The sequence below is a fragment of the Crinia signifera genome, chromosome 1 (genome assembly GCF_055691185.1).
Source record: "Crinia signifera chromosome 1, ASM5569118v1, whole genome shotgun sequence".
Classification (NCBI taxonomy): Eukaryota; Metazoa; Chordata; class Amphibia; order Anura; family Myobatrachidae; genus Crinia; species Crinia signifera.
In genome coordinates, this window is record NC_139217.1 from 178416348 (window position 1) to 178438780 (window position 22433).

At 42.0% G+C, this 22433-nt stretch overlaps 2 protein-coding genes across 2 annotated transcripts in view; both read left to right on the forward strand.

Annotated features, from left to right (window-relative positions):
• The first annotated feature begins 7644 nt into the window (after positions 1–7644).
• On the forward strand, positions 7645–14250 carry LOC146064591 (C-X-C motif chemokine 10-like). The gene is made up of 4 exons (XM_083178281.1): positions 7645–8083; positions 9590–9716; positions 10271–10354; positions 12574–14250. The coding sequence occupies exons 1-4, from the start codon at positions 8023–8025 to the stop codon at positions 12596–12598; spliced, it is 297 nt and encodes a 98-aa protein (XP_083034407.1). The 5' UTR covers positions 7645–8022; the 3' UTR covers positions 12599–14250.
• A 3098-nt stretch (positions 14251–17348) lies between these two features.
• The window catches only part of SDAD1 (SDA1 domain containing 1), a 40547-nt gene continuing 35462 nt past the window's right edge, over positions 17349–22433 (forward strand). The window contains exons 1-2 of the mRNA XM_083178294.1: positions 17349–17671; positions 21271–21375. Of these exons, the coding sequence (XP_083034420.1) occupies positions 17582–17671; positions 21271–21375 (195 nt within the window). The 5' untranslated portion in view covers positions 17349–17581. The remainder of the gene's footprint in view (positions 17672–21270; positions 21376–22433) is intronic.

Genomic DNA, 22433 nt, shown 5'->3' on the forward strand with positions numbered 1-22433 from the left:
AATAAAGGAATTGTGTGGGAAACGGTTATGGAGGGAAAAAATGCAGAGGAAATGTGGGATACTCTAAAAAAGGTGCTACATTCACTAACTATTAAATACATTCCTAAAGTAAATAAGGGTAAATTCAATAAAAAAAAGCCACCATGGTTGGACAAAAAAGTTAAGTCAGCTATCAACAATAAAACAAGAGCATTTAAATTCTATAAAAATAACTCAAATGAGGAGGCGGTTGCCAAATACAAAGAATCAAACAAAACTTGTAAAGGGGTAGTCAAAGCAGCTAAACAATTATATGAAGAGCGCATAGCCACTGAAAGCAAAAACAACCCCAAGAAGTTTTTTAAATACATAAATAGTAGGAGTATAATTAAGGAAAACATAGGCCCATTAACTGACAGCAGTGGAAAAAGTGTTACAGAGGATAAGGGAAAAGCAAAACTGTTAAATGAGTTCTTCTCGTCGGTATTTACTAAGGGAGAGCAGACTGTGGAACGAACATCTACCGCAAATGAGACAAATAAGCCAGATCTCATTGTTGACTTCACACCCAAGGAAATAATACTGAGGCTCAGCAAAATCAAAACAAATATATCACTGGGGCCAGATGGGATTCATCCCAGGGTACTAATGGAATTAAGGGATGAACTAGCTACCCCCTTCATTATATCTTTAGCAATTCACTATCATCAGGTAAAGTACCAAAAGATTGGAGAATAGCAGAGGTAGTGCCAATATTCAAAACAGGAAAAAAGGTGGATCCCGCTAATTACAGACTCGTTAGTTTAACATCAATTGTGGGTAAACTATTTGATTTTAAGGAATGGAATCCAGGAATATTTAGACCATCACCGTCTACTCAGTACTAACCAGCATGAGTTTGTGAAAAATCGTTCATGCCAAACTAATCTACTAGGGTTCTGTGAGGTTAGCCCCTTTGTAAATAAAATTCAGTCTGAACTGACTTTTATTTCCGCTGCTGAGCGCTGACGTCATGCCCCAAGCAGGGAACGCCACTCCTTCATTCCCAGGGGAACTGCCATAAAACACGGGCCTTCCCCTGCATCCCATTTTAGCTAATAAGCTTCCGTACAGAGAGCAAATTATAAATAATGAGATGAGAAATAAGCACAATATTTACTAGAACTACATTATGGGTTGGTTCGATTTGGTGATCATAAAATGCTGAACATCCTCTCCCATTGTCTGTATTTATATTGTAACCCTCCATAACTCTGGGGACTATATCATATAAATAGCAAGCCATAAATGCCATTAATTTTCATTGACTTTGAAGTTAAACCAAAATCACACTCCATTAGAGTATTGTATTGTATTCATTCACTTCTTATTTCCAATTTCTTTTTTAATGTATAAAAGAGAATTGAAACTGCTAGTGGTGTAATTCCTCTTTCATTTGATTACAGCACCTTAACTACAGTACACTGTAAATTACCCATTGCTGGAACTGACGAGTCTTAATAGCTACTGCAGCTTTCAAATGAGAAGTACAGTAAATGGCAATTATCACATATTTACTCAGTCATAAGGGGGTGTACTGCCTCTAACCTGTGTACCAAAGATCCTCTTGCCATGCTGCAGCATTCCTGTAATTGTGGTTACCATGTTATGGTCATCCATGCTTAGTCAAACCCATCTAGGTAGCTGCATAAAGATAGTTGACTGCGTCTAGATCGACAGTAAGGAAAGTTATATGCAAGCATTAGGTCAAAGGCAGTATGGTCGACAGTCACATGGTCTACATGAACTTTTCATGGTTTTATTGGGTGGCTATATCTATATACTGTACTGTAGGTCAAAGTGGAGACTGTATAAGTGCACAGTGTCCCCTTGCATGGCTTGCTGTCCTTGCTACACTTTGGGCACGGTGCCTCGCTATGCTCGGCACACTATGATATCCTAACTCTATGTCCATTTGGATAGTAAAGTATGAACCAAGTCAACCTGCACCCAAAAAACAACAACATGAAAAACCTCTGTCAACCACATTCCAGTTCCCTAACTTTCGTTACTATCTAGACACACTCGACTATCTTTAGGCGTCAAACTAGACACGTTCGACGCGTAGTTGCCTATATCATGGTCGATCTACACCCCATCAATCCATCGACCGGATACAGCCTCAGCTTAAAAAATCTTTTCTGTGTACAAATGTGACAGTTGTGGGGTCTTTCCATTACTGGTTTCCCTCTCATGTCTCAAAGTGCTCCACAAATCCCCAAGGAATAGAAAAAAACTGAAGACATTAGTGACACCCATTTTACCACAAGTGGATATTTTGACATGACAGAACGCTAACGTAGGGCAATTGCATCGCATGGGCCATTATAGCTGCATGCGATGCGATTTTTTTATGTAATTTTTTCAATGCTCTGTGTGCCCCACTGTATCGCATCGCACCTCCCGCAAAATCCCATGCGATTGCATGCGATTTTATAGGGTGTGCGATGCCATTACATTAGGTATACAATAATATAGTTGTATGTCCTAAAAAGAGGTTTTACGCACTCCCCCACTATCCACACCACCCCGAAGCATGGCGAGCGCAGCCAGCGCAGCGAGCCCCGCGAGGGGTGGCCGAACGCATCCTCCGACGTTTTCATTCCCCCATTATCCACGTCGCTTGGAGTCGATTTTATATAGTGTGGCGAGCGCAGTGAGCCACCGAGCCCGAATCGTGGCGGATGCATCGAGCCCCGCAAGGGGACGCGGATTACTTTACATGTATTCCACGTCCCCTCGCGGGGCTCGCTGCGCTCCCCACGCTTCGGGTATGGTGGCTCGCCACACTATATAAAATCAACTCCACGCCGATGTGGATAGTGGAGGTATGAAAAAGTTGGAGGATGCGTTCTGCCACCGCTCGCCACGCTTCGGGGTGGCGTGGATAGTGCGGGGTGCGTAAAACCTCTTTTTAGGACATACAATCATATTATTGTATACCTAATGTAATAGCATCACACACCCGATAAAATCGCATGCGATCGCTTGCGATTTTGCGGGAGGTGCAATGCGATGCCCTGGGGCACACAGAGCAGTGAATAACTTACATTAAAAAATCGCATGCCACTAAAATGGCCCATGCGATGTGATGCGATTTCCCTATACAGAATAGCCCACTAAGCAAATAGCTTAGTGGGCGTCGTTCTAGGAAACAAGTACCGAATCTTTTATTAGAATTAAGCAGCCCATACACGGTCCGTTTAACGGATCCGTTTGGGACTTAAATAGTGCACATCGGATCGGATTGCATCCCTAGTGCATGCAGTGTGCATGCACTGCGATCCGATCCGATGTGTACCTAGTACAAAAAGTATGTGCAGCACATACTTTTTGTACCGTACTATGTGATGCGCGGGAGGGCGCATCGCATAGTACAGAACGGAGCCGTACACAACAGACTGTGTATGGGCTCCATTATACAGTACATGCTTTGGGCATTTTAGATAATTTGAATCCTGATGTCATCGGTATAACTGCATAGTTAATAATACTACTGAATGTTGACTGGTTCTTTCAAAGTAGAACACAGAGCAGGGGGTAAAATTAGTCTGAGGGCATTTAAGATATAGGATAATATTTTAGTAAAAATATGGAGATATGGGGCGTCCTTGAGTCAATGACAAAATGAAGCATGACTCAGAGAGAGGCATCATTGTTCAACTTAATGGAAATGACAGGTGTTAAGTCGCCCCCTCCACACTTTTACCAGAGGTTTTGTAAAGTTGGCTTTAGTGTGTGGGTGATGGTGGGGGCAGTAAGAAGGGTACTGAAAAACCATGCGGCGACCCTGATGGAGAGAGCACTTGACTCGAAATCTATTTTTATTGTGTTCCTATTATGGTGTTGAGACACCACAACTGGAAAGGAGTGAGAGGTAAGCTGGTCAGTGTAGGTTGTACGTATATCTATATGACCACACATTTTGTTCCATATGACAGCTTATTTCCCTAAACGCATACATTATGTAGAAATTACTTGTGTTAAAAAAACTTGTGAACACAAACCACCTAAACAGGAACTTTAAAAATATAACCAAGTTACATAATGTTTCCTTTTTTGTCACCTCACACATTCTCACTGTGGGGTTTATTCTAGTTCATTCTTTCTGACAAAATCCTTCTTAGATGGACAAAACTATGTGCACTGCAGGGGGGCAGATGTAACATGTGCAGATAGAATTAGATTTGGGTGAGTTATTTTGTTTCTGTGCAGGGAAAATACTGACTGCTTTATTTTACACTGCAATATAGATCTCACTTTGAAGAAAAACCCCACCCAAATCTAATTCTCTCTGCACAAGTTACATCTGCCCCACCCGCAGTGCACATGGGCCCTTATTCTGATCGGTGCGGCCGGATCCGAATATGCGGCCAGGACCGTGCGTGCGAAACCCCGCCTTCCATACGGATCGCCAACTCCGTCCGTACACGGGAAGAAGCTGGCCGAACGGACCGCACATGTATTTTTCACGGAATACGCCTCCTCCATCTAAGGGAACCTCCCCCATCATTCGATGGTCGCAGACCATCGAATGCAGGACCGAGTGCTCCACCAGCTCCCGCAACCTCAGACCACACGGACATTTTTCCGTGCAAAAGCAGGGATCTGGGCGGGCAGCTGACATCCGGCGATGTCATATGTCCGCCCACTACACGTGCATCACGGCCGCATTACCATACGTACGCCCAGCGTTTGCATGGGAACGCCCATGAAACGCGGGGCGTATGCATATGGTAATGAGCCCAAATAGCCCTTCACGCCCCTCTCCACCCCCTGTTCGGAGTGTTCACATATCATGCGGGATTTGGCCGTACGCCCCGCTCGCACATGCGCAGAGACGCCTCTGCACATGCGCAGAGACAAAACATCGGCGGGCCGTACGCACGCGGAAAAATCCGCACCAACCAGAATAAGGGCCATGGTTTTGTCCATCTAAGAAGGATTTTGTCAGAAAGAATGAACTAGAATAACCCCCTGTGTTTGTAGGATGTTATTGGCTTACTTATATTTTTTTAATTAAACTACAATATAAAAAAAATATTAAAAAGATAACACAGGTGACAGAACTTACATTTCTGGACAGCACCTATATGGCACAATCATGTATTCTATTGGTAATTCTGTGGCTTACATTTTTTTTTATCTGAGGTAATGTTCATTGACATTTTCTATAGCATACAGTATAATCAACACTGGCAGTAGCTTTTTTGGTGAAGGCTAACGGCACCTGTCTGCGGTCCTGGCGCTCCTCCTGGCTCCTGCGGCTAATGAAATATCTCCCTCACAAAATGACAGCCCTCTTACAGCAGTTTTTGAGGATGCTATGATATGTGGCAGTAAAGAGTTGCAAGGTCTGTCCCTGCACGGGATCATTGATACATCCCTGTGATATATACAATCTGGGCAAATTTATCACATCCCAGCTGCATCTGAGATACAGATTGTGATAAATATTCAATTCAGTGCAAGGCTTAGCAAAGTTAAAACATTGCGTATCTCAGACAATTTTAGATTACCGCAGGTATTCCAGCTCCCGATACCCGCTTTATTCAATTAAACAACAAAACCTAGAGAGCATCTAAAAATAAATAAAAAACTAACTATCTGGTGGTCTCTATAGTCCCCCTTCATCTTTGCACTGGAGAGGGGTCTGCTGGAAGGATTTACAATTGAAATTTGCTTAAGTAGTTCTTAGGGGTGGGTGCCAGAGCAAGTCCCAGTGATTTTTTTCCTAAAATTAGATGCAGTGATTACATAACATGACATTTTTTGTCCGTTAATTGGTTGGCAAAAGACAACGGCTGCTGGATTTTTAACATTTCTTGTATTACACTCTTATGGTGTGTACACACAGTGAGATGTGCCTTGAGATGCGATCCCCGATATGATCAGATCGGATCGGGATCGCAAGGCACATCCGATTTGCATACAATCTTGACTATATAGTGCAGATCTGCACTATATAGTCAAGGCAGCCAAGACTTTCTGGCTTGCGATACGTGAACGCGCATCGGGATCGCAAGGGTTAAAACCCTTGCGATCTGCATCTGATGCCGATCCGATGTTGACTATATCGTCAACATCGGAAGGCAAAATGTACCGTGTGTACACACTATAAGTATACACTCAAGTCAGGACATTTACTAAACATCAGTTTGGACAAACCACTGGTTTTTGGTGGTTGTACCAGAGATTTAGTGATCTATTTATTTATTAAGTTTCCTATATAGCAAAGCAAATTCCATTTTGCTTCGCAATTGGACATACAGATAAAACAAAACTGAGTAAAACAAACACTAATAGAGGTAGGAAGGCCCTGCTCACAAGCTTACAATCTATAAGGAAATAGCCATTGATTCATAGGTGCTATCTATTGATAGAGTATAGGTAGTTTCGAGATTAATTTAAATACAGATGATAATGAAATCCAGAAGAGCCAATGAGTTTATTAAAAGATAGGGTATAGATTAAGAAAAGCAGAGGACCTAAGACTGAGCCTTGTAGTATTCCAACTGGAAGAGGTAGTGAAGAGGAGGGGGATTTAGAGAAGTGGACACTGAAGGATACATCTTTGCACATCCTAAACTGGGATGGTAATTATCCATTTATACCTGAAACTTTGGGGTAATCCTAGGAATGGACTCTCCGGGACAAACTATTTTAAACCATTGTGGGTGTATCTTATCATACATTATTTTATTATATAATATTGTTTATGTTATTATCTAAAGTATACAGAGGAATTTTTCCATTGACAGCGCTGCTATTCCTTCTTTTGTTACATCAAATCTGTCAAGTAGCATGGAGGCATGGGAGTTGAGAAATGGGTCGTATTAGGGTCAGAATTTTTTTTTTTTTAGAATGGGAGTAAATACTGCATACTTGAAAATTGAAGAAAAGATACCAGTAGCGAGAGAGAGAGAGAGAGAGAGAGAGAGAGAGAGATTGCAGATCTTAGTTTACGGTTAGGATGAGCACAGGAGTTAAAGATTTACTTACTTATGAGGGTATAGGCTCAAGAGGAGAGGTAGTAGAGTAGCAGGGTGAGAAGAGTGTTGACTCTTCATCTTTAAATGAAGAGAGAGTGCCATCTTATCAATCTTGTCCATGAAGTAGGAAACAAGATCTTCCACCTTAATAGTGGCAGGTGGATTGGGTGAGGAAGGGATCAGAAGTGATGTATATGTACTAAAAAGTAATTTGTGGTTAGAAGCTTGAGCAGAGAAGATAGTTTGGAAATGTGTTTGTTGGGCAGTCTCCAGGGCATTATGATAAGAGACAGTCTTATATGTAAGGAATTGGAATACGAGATGTAAGCCACTAGCGTTCAACTTTAGGTTAGAGTTTTTGTACAGTAGGTGTCTTGTTAAGTTAGAGTACCACGGTTAAAGTCTAGGCCTACGTAAAGTGTGGTGGGTCACTGGAACCACTACATCAAGGGCTGTCTGTAGAGTATGGTTTAGGTGAGATACAATTTATCTATTAATTTCTAAAGTCCAAACTGTTTATATATATTCTGAAGTAAAGGTAGGACTACGCAAACAGTATCTCTTATTTTATCCCCCAAAATTTGAGTGCACTTTTTCAAAAATTCTGACACATTTATTTTTTGTTTTACTATTTTTATTTCAGCATTAAATCTAGTTTTCTTATGTTTTAAATGCTTTCAAACTTGAGGAAAAATGCATGTCAAAAATCTAAAATGATTTCTACATTATATCCTACATGTTTAACAATGTATTTTCTAGTATAAACTATCTGGCTCTGGAGTGATCCTTTTATTATAATACAGACGCTTTCTAGAAAATGGGAACTGACCAATATGAGAAATCCCCTTAGAAAGACATCCTGCGGGCTTTCCCCTGGGCTCCTTCTGAATGAAGTACTGTAGGAGGGTTCTGTGAATATAAATAATGTCTGCTCCTGACTCTGGTTTATTAGATTTTACAAGTCTATCTTGTGCAGCTGTGAGGACATCCTGTTTCAGTTCTATTCACCACAATGGACAGAACACTCATCATTGTCTTTTGTTCACTGCTCTTCCTTCAGTCCTACGTGCAAGGTAAGTGATATTATATACAAGGTACTTGAGGCATGTAAACGTGGGACTCGTGATTATGTGCTGTAATGTAAATGTTGGGGCAATATAAAGAAGAAAATATTAGATTCCAATGTAAAAACAAAACAAAACAGGATATACTGTAAAGCAGTGCAAAAGACCAATAAATCCAAAACAACATAATATACAGTCTCTTAGGTGATTGAGAAAAATAATTCTGATACAGCTTTACTGTATTTATAGTTGTTTAAATAGCCCAAAAAAATCATATATTTTTGTAGTGATATAGAAAGTAGAAATTGTAGTTTAGTGTGACTTATACAGTATGATGCTAGAAAGTGAATAACAAGTTGATATACAGTAGCAAACATTGACACATACCGGGGTTTAGGTAATAGCCTGCAAGCTGTGGAGAAATTTTGGTGAGTCTGCACATATTTTTAAAGTGGCAACCTTATAATAGGCAAAACCAAAATGGCTTTGCCTTTGATATAACTGCTGCTTTAAAAATATGTTTGCTGCCTTAAATGGAATCGCCGGAATTTCAGCATGGCGTACAGCTTGCAGGCTATTACATTAACTCCTCTAAGTCCAATAATGGGAATCTTTTCTTATTCATTATTGTGGTGCTATTTAACAACAATATTCTTATCACTTGTTATATAAGCTCCTAACTGGCATTTTACAAAAACATCACAGGAGCTGATTGGTTGAAGCATTATTTATCTTTCATCATGAGTGTCGACAAGAATATCCCTTATTGTTAAATCTGCCAATATATCTCTGTAGTCTTTACTTAAAAAAATAGGAATCCCTTCAAGGACAAATCAAGATAAGAATCATAAACCCTGGTACTGTACCGTTTTTTTGTACCTCAATGTCGACATTGTGAATGTCGACCTTTTGTCAGTAATGACTTAATGTATGTCAACCTTTTGGTGTTGACCTATTAGCTATCGACGTAGACACTGTAGAGCTTTCCATTCACATACATAGAAAGTCCAAAAGCAAGGCTTTTACTGGTCGAAAGGAATATGTAGGGAGAGTCTGTATATCTATATAGTTATCTCCTAAGGCAGCGGTTCCCAAACTTGGGTGCCTCAAGATACCTGCAGGGGTGCCTCTGGTTGGTGGTCCAGGACCAATTTATTTATGGTCATTTGAAAAGGCAAAACCAGTGCTGGTAGCTGCCATTCATAATCTACAGTATCATGGTACGCCAGGGTACCATGATTCTAAAATGTTTGGGAACCACTGCCCTAAGTTCTGTCCCATCTCCAACATACTGTGCATATATATGTGCATCAACCATCCAACATCTCCCACTACTAGGGAGACAGACTCTAGCAGGTGGACCCACTTTAAGGTAAATATATAGAGTAGCGAGGGCAGGACAAACAAAGAAGGGTCTAAGTTAGTTGATGTGGTCTAACAGCTGATTGTTTTGTACTGGGTGGGAGACAGATTTACCTCCTGAATATAATTCTGACAAAACCCTCTTATTTCTAGGCATGTCCCCACTGGGGAGAAGACGCTGCCTGTGCGATGAACGTGGTACCGGTTCGTTTGACATGAAACAGGTGAAGAAGTATGAAGTATTTCCACGAAGTGCCAAGTGCGAGAAAATGGAATTTCTGTAAGTTGGTGTGTGGGCTGTAATGTCGTGGCTTTGGCTAACCATATATAGGATGTGAAAGCCTTTAAATGCACATCATGGTTCCCTCCACTTCTTTATAGTAATAATATAGCAATGCAATGGTTTTTATTGATTTTTCAGCAATTGTTACCTGTACGAATATTTTACTAACATTGAGGGCGAGATATACAAAAGCAAAAAATTCAGTAAAAATCCAGGACTTTGCTATGAAGTGTAAAGGTGTTACCCTATAGAAGCCTATTGACTTCTTTCCACATTCAGCACTGAGAGGAATCCAATCAGAATTCTCCCAGCATCCCCTGCAGCTGCAGCGTCACTCTTCTCATGTGCAGACAGAGTCCCAAGTCATAAACCTGGATGTCCAGTGACCGCTGCTGATCACAAAGGACAGCTTTATTCTTAATATTTTAATTAACTTAATTAGTCCTTGCTGTAAATGAGGCCACAGAAATAATATCTATATTAACAATATTCTTCATAAATATATCTTCATAAATGTATAAAGTATAAATAATATTATGTATTTGCTACAGTGTTCACTTAAAGAATGGAGACAAGAAATGTCTGAATTCCTCCTCCGAACTAGGAAAGTTGATTACAAACGCAGTAGAAAAACGGTAAGAAATTATATATGAAAGAAATCATACTGACTAAAATGATTGTACAAAAATGAAAGATGTGTGGTTTGGTTCTCCAGAAATCTAAATCCACTCATATTTTATGAATCCAAACTATATAAAAACCAGGCCGGATCTCTTCAGGTAATCTGATCCGAACAAATACCGTTTTGTATTATCCTGCGGTTCATAATTCGAATTAGAAATCTGAATTTTGCATCTTTGGATTGTGAAAACTACGTGATTTTAGCTGTTTTTATTCATTGTATAAATTGTTAACAATGACACCAAAAAAACTAATTCAAACCAAAATGATTTTGCCAAAACCAAGACATGATGATGAATTAGAACCAAAATCTAAACAATGGGGTCCATGCACATCTCTAATACCCCTTTCACATTGCAATACCAGGTCAGACCCTGGATCTCGATCCCAGGTCCAACACTGCTGCAACCCAGGTCCAGTGCTTTCACATTAAACCCGAATCACCCATTATACAGTGGCTGACCCGGGTTTAAACATTCTTATAAGCTGGGTCATGTTTAAGTGTTGCACTGTTAAGGCCCCCATACATTATGCGATTTGGATGAATCAGGCTGTGAAATCGTCCCAAATCGCATGTTTTGACACCCTATCCGACCCGATGCGCGGTCCCGTGCGCATCGGATCGGAGTCGGGCAGTCGCACTGGCTGCACATAAGATTTCCTAAATCTTATGTGCAGTCTCCGGGCACCGTCAGCGGGCGGGGGAGGCCGGGGAAGGTGAGCTGACAAATAGTCAGCAGGCGGGGGATGCCGGGCATGGGGAGAGGATGGCAGGGGCATCTGACACTATAGACAGCGGGCGGAGGGACGCCGGTGAACCGGCGAGGGGAACAGCTCACTGCTGGGCAGGAGGACCAGGCAGACGCAGCTTCAATACAAACGATTGGGGAGGCAGTGATTGGCTGAGAGAGCTCTCTCAGCCAATCAGCAATTGGCTGAGAGAGCTCTCAGCCAATCACTGCCTCCCCATTCTTTGTATTGTTTTTTTTATTCCTTGAAGCTGCGTCTGCCTGGTCCTGCCCAGCACGTGAGCTGTTCCTCTCGCCGGTACACCGGCGTCCCCCCGCCCGCTGCCTATGTGTACACTGCCCCTGCCAGCCTCTCCCCATCAACAGTGTCCCCGGCCAGCTGACTATTTGTCAGCTCACCCTGCCCAGCTGTTCCCTGCTGCACCCCAGCGCCCCCCACCCGGCTCTCCCCCTGCAGCTCCCCGGGGACTGCATATGATAAATCCATGAGATTTATCATATGCAAAATTTGGCACATCAAGTGCCTAATCGTGTGTCCCCCTCCCAGGGAGCTGCAGGGGAAATCAAGTCCGACTTGTCCCTAGGACAAGTCGGACTACTTTATGGGGGCCTTTAGTCCCAGGCATTTTAGGTGAGACCCTCCTTCTGAGACAACAAAGACATGCTCAGAGATCTGATGTGAGAACAATGGGGGTCATTACAATGTGATCACTTCTCTGCTAATTTGCAGAGCCCTGCGATCAGATAGCCTTTGGCCAGCCAGAGAAACACTACAGCAGATAGCGACACCCCAGGCAGGGAAGAGGAACTGCATGGGTTTTCAAATATGGCGGGTGCTAGAATGAACACTGAACATGAACATCGAATGGTTTCCCCAGAGTGTACAGTCTGTATGTAACCCAGAACCTACTCGGCCATTGCGATAGAAACAGGCTGTTTGAGGCACGAGCTGATGTCACATGATTTCCCTGAAAACGCCTGGACATATCTGTGATTTCCCTGAGACTCCCAGAAATCAGCCTGGTGACACCCACAAACGCTGACTTTCTGCCAATCAACTAGCAAATGGCTAGCAATGAAAAAAGATGCTAGATTTTATCGCAGGATGGCTTTGTGCATGCACTCTTTGATCGCATGTGCAGTTGATTGATAATTGGCCTGGCTTCGAATTTGCAGTTCAGAGATGAAGAAGTATTATTAAACTTCGAAACGTTGACATTACTTAGCTGTTTCCTGTTCCATTTTTGGACCAAGTGCCGCCAGTGTTTGGAGTGTATTGGACTCCATGCCAGGAGTACCCAGGAAGGCACCGGTATCTACTACGGTTATAAATAAAAATAATCAGTATTTTTTAGGTTTAAATAAAGTAAATCTGTCCAATTGTCTGTAGCAGAGTAATAATGCTTGTTATGTTCTTATTACAGGTCTAAAAAGTCACCTACAAAATAAGCAGAGAACAAGATGAAAGCAGCCAATACAGTATAACCCATTACCACTTATATCTCTACACTAACGTGGAATTGTAGTCAATAATGATAACACGCATGTGTACTCATTAACTAAAACAAATTCTGATGTTAAAAACATAATCACTATAAAAAGGAAAAAAAAACAATAAGCATGTATTATAATAAATGTACCCAGCATTTGAAAAGGTATGTACATTTTGGACTAAGCAAACATACACTCCCCAAATCACCCTCAGTGACAGTTAAGGTACAAAAAGAGAAAAAAAAGAGTAACAATTATGTATAGAGCAATTAATTTATTAAAAGAGAACTTAATTTAAAAATAAGATATTTATTTTTTTACATTCATTTTAAGATTTATTTTTAAGCTATTTTTGATAAATACCAGGAAACAACTGGAAAACAATGTAATTTTAAACAATGTAATTTTATATTCAATTGTATTTAGAATAGTGCTGTATGATCAGATGACTTTTATACTTAAGCTGGACATTTATATGTTGATTTCCTCAGACATTTTGGGTTCATATTATATTAGATCTCCAAGATATTATGTGTGCTTGGCATCGCCGGTGTAAGGCTTCTCAGGACACTAGGCAAGACTTCGAGCTACTGCCCCCTGACCCCTCACTGCCACCAATACCCACTTTCCAGCATTTTCAAGTGAAGGTGTGGAGGTTGCATCTTAGAAGTTCCACAGCCGCCTTTCACTCCTTTACAGTTCCTGGCTGCCTTAAGTTGCCTAATGGTAGAGCCGGCTCCGATGCTTGCTCAAAGTAATGGACTACCCATCGCTACAAGTTGTGGTTTATTTGATGAGATTGGTCTTAAAATATGGTTGACTCCTGCATACATTCATCTGCCAACCAAAAGGCAAGGAACCTCTTGGACAATTTTTCACGTGTGTAGTAATACTGACCCCAGATAAATTTCCAATATGAAATGCCACTGGTTCACAAATAATCACAACTACTCATATATAAAACGGTACAATGTTTTGAGGAATGTTCTCAAACTATAGTTGGGATAGGCAGTGAAAACCAATAGACTAAAACATTTGAATGTTAATGTTATAATGTAACCATGTTATATTTAGTGAAATGTCAAAGTGACAATTTATCTGTAAATGCATTTTAAGGGTAAATTTACTAAAGTGAGAGTTTCTACTTATCCTTTATCTAGCACCTTCTAGAGCAGGCATGGCCACACTGTGGCCTTCCAGCTGTTGTGAAACTACACATCCCAGCATGCCTTGCCATAGTTTTTGCTGTGGCGAAGCATGATGGGACTTGTAGTTCACAACAGCTGGAGGGCCATAGTTTGGCCATGCATGTTCTAGAGGATAATAGCTAAAATTTTATTGATTGCTGTGGGCAACATCTTTCACTTCTAATAACTCTCACTTTAGTAAGTCTAGACTGAATTACACAAAACTTAAATAAGTAATCTGTTCACTGACAAATTCCTAAATTCCATAATTAAATGATTGAGGAAATACATCTATACAGTATATCTGCATTAACTGTACGTAAAAGCTGATTGTCAATGAACAAAAACAATAAAAAGGATTAGAATTACCAATGCAAAAAAAGGTTGCAATGTATTTTCTTGAAACACCTGTTTATGTATATATACACATGCATGTCAATGAACAAAAACAATAAAAAGGATTAGAATTACCAATGCAAAAAAAGGTTGCAATGTATTTTCTTGAAACACCTGTTTATGTATATATACACATGCATGTATTATATATATATATATATATATATATATATATATGTATCTATTTGCCTATCTATCCATCTACCTATTTAGATAATAACAAGCACATTTTTATATTGGTAGAAAATTTTGTAGATATAGGGCGGTATTCAATGCTCTGATGGTGAGCTATGACGGCTAACAGTGCAGAGTATTCAATTGCCCCCCTTTCACTCGCCGTTTCCACCTCGCTGGTTCTTTTCAGCAAGGTGGAAACAACGAGTGTGGCCATTAAAAGGGCGGGGCTCCCACAAAATGCAGCGGACTCACTGCATTTGTGGCAAACTTCGCTGTTGAAGGGATTCCTCTGCGTCCTCTGCTGGCCAGGATTCCGGGCATTGAATACGGCGAGGGGTTTGGTATCTTTCCTCGCTGAAAATAAGCCATTGCCGTACAACACCCCCAACCCCGGTGCGGCATTGAATACACCTCAAAGGGTTTAGTGTTCATTTCCCCAATAAAACATGGTGCTACATACAGTACATTAGACGTGGTTAAGACAATTGTTCAGTACAGGTCCAGATTAAGGGCCTCATGGGCCTGGAGCTGAAAATGTCCGAAGGCCTATTATAGGAAGTGGAGGAGGTGGGGCCAATGCCATGTAGGCATGTAGAACACATACACTATAAGCCGCAATGTCTTCCTAAATATACTGTATAAAAGTACAAACCATGTGGCCAGCTGGTGATCATCATGCTGTCATAATGCTGGGCCTATTTTTATATTAAGGCCTGGTGCTACAGCTCCATCGGCCCCATTGTTAATCTGGCCCTGGCTCAGTATACATAAGCGCTAATTTTTTAGAATAATGAAATGTTCATGTATCAGTTTTTAGATCTTTCCATATTAGTTTGGTTTACAGAGATTTGCTTGTCATACACATATTTCAATAATCTTTTGAAGGCTTCTCAGTCCATTGTTTTTTTAATCTAGTAGTTAAGGTAATTACCTAATATGTTTTGGGTTGGTTCACATCACCAGTCAGTGCCATATTAAGGTTTGTGGGGCACCAATGAAACAAACTTCTGGGACCCCCACTAATAAATTGTCAATAAGCTATGCCCACAATGTGTTATTAAGGTGTATTTGTAAATACTTCCAGCACTACAAATGCATTAAACACACTGCAGTGCCCACAGTATGTCATGCAGAAACCCCAGTTTAGATATGCCGCAGTTACAGATAAGCAAGCTCGGTTCTTGGTGACTTCAATGGAGAACTGCACAGAACACCGCACACCTGCCCCACAGACACACCCCATCTGAACACCACCGACAACCCCACACCACCGACAACTCCAGAACCTCCAAGCTGCTGGCCCCTTCTACACTGTCGACACAGCCAACCACCGCACTGATGGCACCGCAAGCACCCTTGAACTGAGGACACCACAGGTACTACTGCACTGCGACACCACCGCCACCCTCTGATCTGAGGACACCGCATGCGTACAGCGTCTATTCCCACAGCCAGAGGGGTGGGGGCATGGTTAGATGATCCTCTGGCCATACCCCCACAGTGGCAAAATGGGGGCGTGGCCTTGCTGAATGCCAATTTGTAGGCCACATCCCCACATTTCAGGCGCGTGCCTTCGCTCGCACAGATGTCCTGCTGCAGCACTTCATAAAGTTGGGAGGCATGCCATAATGTATCTGACCTGCACTGTATGCGACCCATACTATATAAAATCTGCACTGTATCCAACCTGCACTGTATCCAACCCATACTATATCATTACTGTATCCAACCTGCTCTGTATCCAACCATTATGGTCTCCAACCCACACTAGATCCCGCATTGTATCTGACGTCACTGTAACCAACACTGTATCCGACCCACACTGTAACCTGCACTGTATCAGATGCATATTGTATCTTGCAATGTATCCAACCGACACTGTAACACGTACATGGGCCTGATTCAGCAAGGCTGGCAGATCCCAAAAATTAAGATTTCTATTGATCTGCGCAGATGGCAATATGCGTGCCCTGTCCCACCCTCTGCCATAGGCCTGCCAACAGCAGTGTGTGGCCCACACAGCACAGTACCATTCCCACCACACAGCAATCACCATGACAGATACCTCCACCATCTCATATAATAATCTACTGAAGATAGGAACGAGGGCATGGCCACACTCCCTTTCACCGTGGCCACGCCCCCTTTCCTGTTAGCATTAAGTTGTGTACACATGGGGCAATATGATCGCTGCCAATATATTGCAAAGAGAAGAGAGGAAGGTAGATGTAGTGGATGCAATCCTGGTGTGCATCCGCTACAACTACCTTCCTCTCTTTTTTTTGTGACTACGTTTATCTAGTCGGTAGGATAGCACCCCCGCTAGTCAATCCAAATATAGAGGCACTAACACCCGCCAGGGCCGGATTAACAATGGGCCTGATGGAGCTACAGCTCCAGGCCCACTGTATAAATAGGCCCATTTTGTAGCTGAGGGCCAGGGCTTTCCAACGTGAAAGATGAAAGAAAGAAAGAAAGAAATGTTGGAGGGTACGTTAGTAAGTACAGATCCCAGCATGCCCTGCAACAGTTTAAGCATGGCCAAATGGCAAAACTGTATCAAGGCATTCTGGGATGTGTATGTCAACAACAGCTGGAGGGAAGGTTCTGCTTTAGGAGAAATTACCCCTAAGAGAGGACTGAGTTATAGCGAGTAATAGTAAATAAATTATGCAGTTGGTCAATATACTATAATAAACGGATGGACAACACATTGCAAAGGCAAATCTTTACAACTTACTCCTGTCCTGAAAATTAGAATTATTCAGAGGTTATATGTGAGTAAACAACAGATGCTCATTGGCAGCGGTTGGGTACATGCAGCTAGCAGTAAGTAAGCACTGCAGTGCAGCTGCAGCACTACATGGCACACACACTCACTGGGAGCAGCAGGGGGCACACGTTGCCTCTTTCCCTTCGTAGTCGTACAGATACCTTTTGTCCTGAATACGCCGCCGTAGTGACGTCACCAGCTGCAGACCAGGACAGTGACTGTGATACTCCCAGCCACCACTGCTGCTTGATAGGAAATGTAAGATGGCGGCTCCCTTGGATGTATACACGTGTGCTGGTCAGTGACACTTCTCGCTGGATAGAGAACAGAGATCAGCTGTTGATTCGGAGCAGTTCGTGTAACAGAGACATTTGTGACTAGTGACAGAAATCCGTGGGCGCCGCCGACATGTCCGGGAGAAATAACAACAAGCTGCCGACCAACCTGCCCCAGCTGCAGAACCTAATAAAGAGGGACCCGTGCTCTTATACAGAGGAGGTGAGAGCCGGACACACGCATACACACACCCGAAGAGCAGAGGCTAGCATATAGCCTTCTCTCCAATCCAATCAGCCCTTGCTCATAATTGACATGCTATACAAGTGTGCACCCACATTAAGAGCTGAAGGTGTGAGTTACATTTACAGTTGTTCCCTACGGATGAAATATTGTTAAAAGTACTGCAAATAAGTGCTGTCATATCAGGTGAAATGTGTTGGACTTGATACTACATGTATCTGCTTCTGGTTAATACTATTGTAGTGAAGATCGCTCATGGTGAAGCCTCACTGCATATTATATTTATCATTGCTATTAGAACAACAAAAATATGCACTGCTCCATGCCTTCCTTTATATTTATGCAGGAACATCCTTGTTTAAGTGATTTTATTGTGCAGAACTTGCTCTTTACTTTTCCTATTATTTAGTCAGTCGTGTATGTTATTGATTGCTCCATTCCCAATAAAATATCAGAAAAAAATGCACTGTTTAATAGTTTTTGAGGTTTATTCAACAAAAGGCCCTATTACCAGACAAACAGCACTGATAGAAGCCTTCCTTGTCAAAATAGTTTGCAGTAAAGTGACAGCTGTCACCACTGTACTTTCCACAGTTTAATTTTTCTGGTCCCTGAAAAGGGAGAAGCATCCCCATTCTCCCTGCCGCAAGGTTGGCTAAAATCTTTGGCTCCCGATTAAGAGATCTAGGTAGACAGTTAATAGGTTGACTTCTGTTGGCCAACAGGCAATGGGCCGACACATGGAAAAGGTTGACATGCACAAGGTTGACACAAGGAAAAGGTCGACATGGAAATGGTCAACACCAGAAAAGGTTGACATGAGTTTTTCAAGAAAAACAAAGAATTTCTGTGCTTCAAAGTAGGCGCTCTAGATTCCTGCAGTAAGCACCAAATACCTACAAAATAGACTAGTATACAGATAAGTGGCACCAGTGCCCAATTGGAGTTAAAGCAATTGTTGAACTCCAATTGGGCATCCTGGTGCATCTTATCTGTATATGAGTGTTTTGTGTTTATGTAGATATTGGTCTACATCAGGGGTGGCTGGACTTTTGATACCCGGGAAAGTCGTGATCTACCATTGTCAATGGGCCAAATTTACAGGTAGCCCATATACTGATATGTGCATGTTTTTCTATTCCACATGCATGAAAGTTACGAAAAACCTTTACTGCGCACATGTAAACATAACTGTGCGATGTCGGTCACAGTTGTGCAACGGATCGCTGCCAGTACAGATGGTGACTGCATACTTTTGCAGTTATGAATACATAATAATCAGCAACAGTGCATACATAGCATCCACCTCTGAATCAGGCTCACGGGCACTACGCTTATGCTTCACACAACAGGTTACACAACTGCAAAATAATACTAGTGCTTGTTTTTTATTGAAAAACACAAATAAATGAGGGGGTTTATTAAAAATAACGTTGTAATTTGCCTTCTGTGGAAGAGAAATTGGCATTGTTACTGGACCTACTAGTCAGTCAGCAGCTACATGGAACCGCATTCTCGGGGTGCCATATTAATGCAGCAGGAGGAAGCTGTGCTCCACCAGCATCACCCAACAGCCTCCATATCAGACAATGGAACCCCACACGCTACATAAAGGAGCCGTTCAGGATGTACACTTGGCGCTGTGAGGAGCCTATGTGCCGCTACAGAGCAGTAGGCCTGGCATTACAGTCTGTGGGGCCAGGCAGCTGCTCTTCACAGCACTCCGGGAGCGTCATGACATCAGGGGCAGGCTGCACTGCTGGGAGCTGGTGTTCTGAGACCTCAGATGTCATTTCAAGTGTATTTTTGTTCATTTGGTCATGATCTACCAGTGGATGCCCAGAGTTCTACTGGTAGATCGTGATCTACCTTTTGACCAGGTCTAGTCTACATGGACCCCCAATTAGTTTAAAGCGTCTTCTCAGATGACTCGTTTGCTTGCCAAGCTTCTTGCACTATTTGTTTTCCCTCTATGCCCACTGGAAAAACTTGTCTGCCTTTAGGTCTGCTGACCGTAAAGTGACAATCTAACATCCAGATCCCCACCACACACACATCTCTGAGAGCCATTTAGACCAGAAGGCAGTTACATGTCACATTAGGTATACTAATTGATGTCAAATCCGTGTCGTAATGAAATTCTATACGATTTATCGATCTAATGTGTTGAAATTGTGAAGAATAGGTACAAATAATAATATTTGTATGGCCACCTTAATAATGGCATGTAACTGCCTTCAGGAGGTACAAATGCCTCTTAGGTCATGCATGTCCAAACTATGGCCCTCCAGCTGTTGTGAAAGTCCCATCAGGCCTTGCCATAGTATTTCTATTAGGGGATGCTAAAACTATGGCAAGGCATGCTGGGATGTGTAGTTTCACAACAGCTGGAGGGCCACAGTTTGGACATGCCTGTCTTAGGTGTTTGTGTGGTGGGGATCTGGACAATAGGTCATCAACATAAGCACATTCTTTACCATACAATTGGACTACAATTGGGAATGGTAAATTGTGCAGAGCGCAGTGTTAGTGGAGTGAGGCATCTTGCCTGAAGCATGGCGAGCAAAGCTGTAGACCACGGGTTCTCAAACTCAGTCCATAGGACCCCACACAATTCAAGCAGCAAAGATCAGACGGTATCCGGACTGAGAATAGACTGACTCATGATAGACAGTCATATGGTCGACCACTAATGGTCGACAGGGTTAAAGGTTGACACACAATAGGTCGACATGGGACATGTATTTTTTTTTTTACTGAATTTTCAGTCTACATGTGCCGGCAGGTAGTATTTCGTGCCCTACCATCCACTAGGCACGGAGGGAGAATAAATTTTGTGCGGAGCGCAGAGAGGCACCGAGCCCGAAGCATGGCGAATGCAGCGAGGGGACGCGGAACACTTAGACAGTGTCCATGTCGACATAGACATCCTTAAAACATAAAAAACCCTCATGTCGACCCTTTGACCCTGTTGACCCTTTGACCCTGTCGACCTTGTGACTGTCTATCATGAGTCTGTTTTTATACCATAACCGATCAGACGTAGCAGTCGGTGTACTTGTCTGTACCACCTTGTCAGCAATAATACAGCATATTTTTAAGACCATGTCATGTGGACCTATGGGAAAATGCATCACACTTCTCTCTTAAGGGTGGACAGGTGAGCAGTTACTCATAGCAACCAGTAAGCTTCTACTTATATTTATCATCAAGTACTTTTTTATAATTTATGTAAAAAAGTTCAAACTGCATGCGAGAATCGCAACATGTGTGCTCACCTTTACCTTTTGAGTGCCAACATCTCTGAGAAATGCACAAAATATCAGCTAAACATGCCAGCATCACTCACATTTGTTATATAAGATCAAATATAAAATGTGAAGAAAAAAAGCTTATATTTTCTATATAAGGTAAACATTACAGGGCGTTATGAATGAAAATGTTTACTTGCCAATTTTCACACCTATTTTGCCAAGTTCCCTTGGCACTCATAGGGTTAAGCTATATTTATCATTTTATTTTTGTGTCATTTAAAGTGCTCTGGCAACTGTTTCTTAATAATATTTTTTATATTGTAGTTTTTACAGCAATACAAACACTTCCAGTCCATCATTGAGGTTTTCAAGCTCCAACCAGACAAGCCAAACAAGGATTTAGCAACATTGGTCATGTTTATGGCACAGGTAAGCATCTGCACAGACTGTTAAAACCATTTTCACTTGAGTATGGGTCAGTGATGTTAATGAAACGCCATTACCACCACATTTACATTTTTTTTTTAATTTGATGTAAGTCTCTTGAGGGCATTCTCATTAGAAGGCATGGCTTCATGTTGCTAGCCTCTGGACTCTTTCCTCATCTGCTTGTGACCAAATATATCACAGATTTTATCTTCCTGGTGCTTGAACATCTGCATGTTGCTGTAAAGGCCCGTACACACTGGGTGATTTTGAGCTGAAAGATGCTCAAAACAGTCTGTTTGAGCGGCTTTCAGTTCAAAGCCGCCCAGTGTGTATGGCCCGGCGGTTAGCGCTGCTGCGCGCTCCCGCAGATGAGCTGCTTTGAGGACGGGTTTGCATAGCGCTGTGCTATGCAAAGCTCCCCGCTGACAGTGCCGGGCAGTGAGAAAGCGGCTCAGTGTGTATGTACTGAGTACATGGCAGTACTGGCAGTGTAAATCTCAGTGTAAAGGATCAATTCTCTTGCAGCCTATATTCTCTACAGCAGTGGTAGCCAACTCCAGTCCTCGAGAGCTACCAACAGTTAACATTTTCCAGATCTCCTTACAATATCACAAGTTAAGTAATTATCTTGACCTGTGAATCTTTTGTAATTTGGCAGTGAGTAAAGAGTGCACCTGTGTACCTGCTAAGTGGTCTGGAAAACATGAACTGTTGGTAGCTCTCGAAGACCGGAGTTGGCTACCCCTGCTCTACAGGATCAACTCTCTTGCAGCCTATATTCCCTACAAAGAGGGTAAAGGCGCTGCTCTGTTAATATAGGTCTGTGTCTGACCGTTCTATCGCTGCTGTTTGTCTTTATTAAGTATTTTTTTATATATATAGGGAGCTTGGTTAAATAATGTTACACGTAAACCGCAGCAACTGTCACCTAAAAGAGCACTAGTCTTTTGATATTAATTTATATCTGGCAATACTGATAGTACTGTCTGCACTTATCACAGTGAATACTTCATCAATTGATCATGCTGCCAACTACAGATTGCTTGTTCTTAAGGCCC

What these genes read in the sequence shown, in the direction of transcription:
- LOC146064591 (XM_083178281.1), top strand. Translation starts at nt 8,023, where the DNA reads ATGGACAGAACACTCATCATTGTCTTTTGTTCACTGCTCTTCCTTCAG. An exon ending in TGCGAGAAAATGGAATTTCT is followed by an intron (nt 9,717 to 10,270) that starts GTAAGTTGGTGT and finishes TATTTGCTACAG; the next exon opens with TGTTCACTTAAAGAATGGAG. An exon ending in ACAAACGCAGTAGAAAAACG is followed by an intron (nt 10,355 to 12,573) that starts GTAAGAAATTAT and finishes TTCTTATTACAG; the next exon opens with GTCTAAAAAGTCACCTACAA.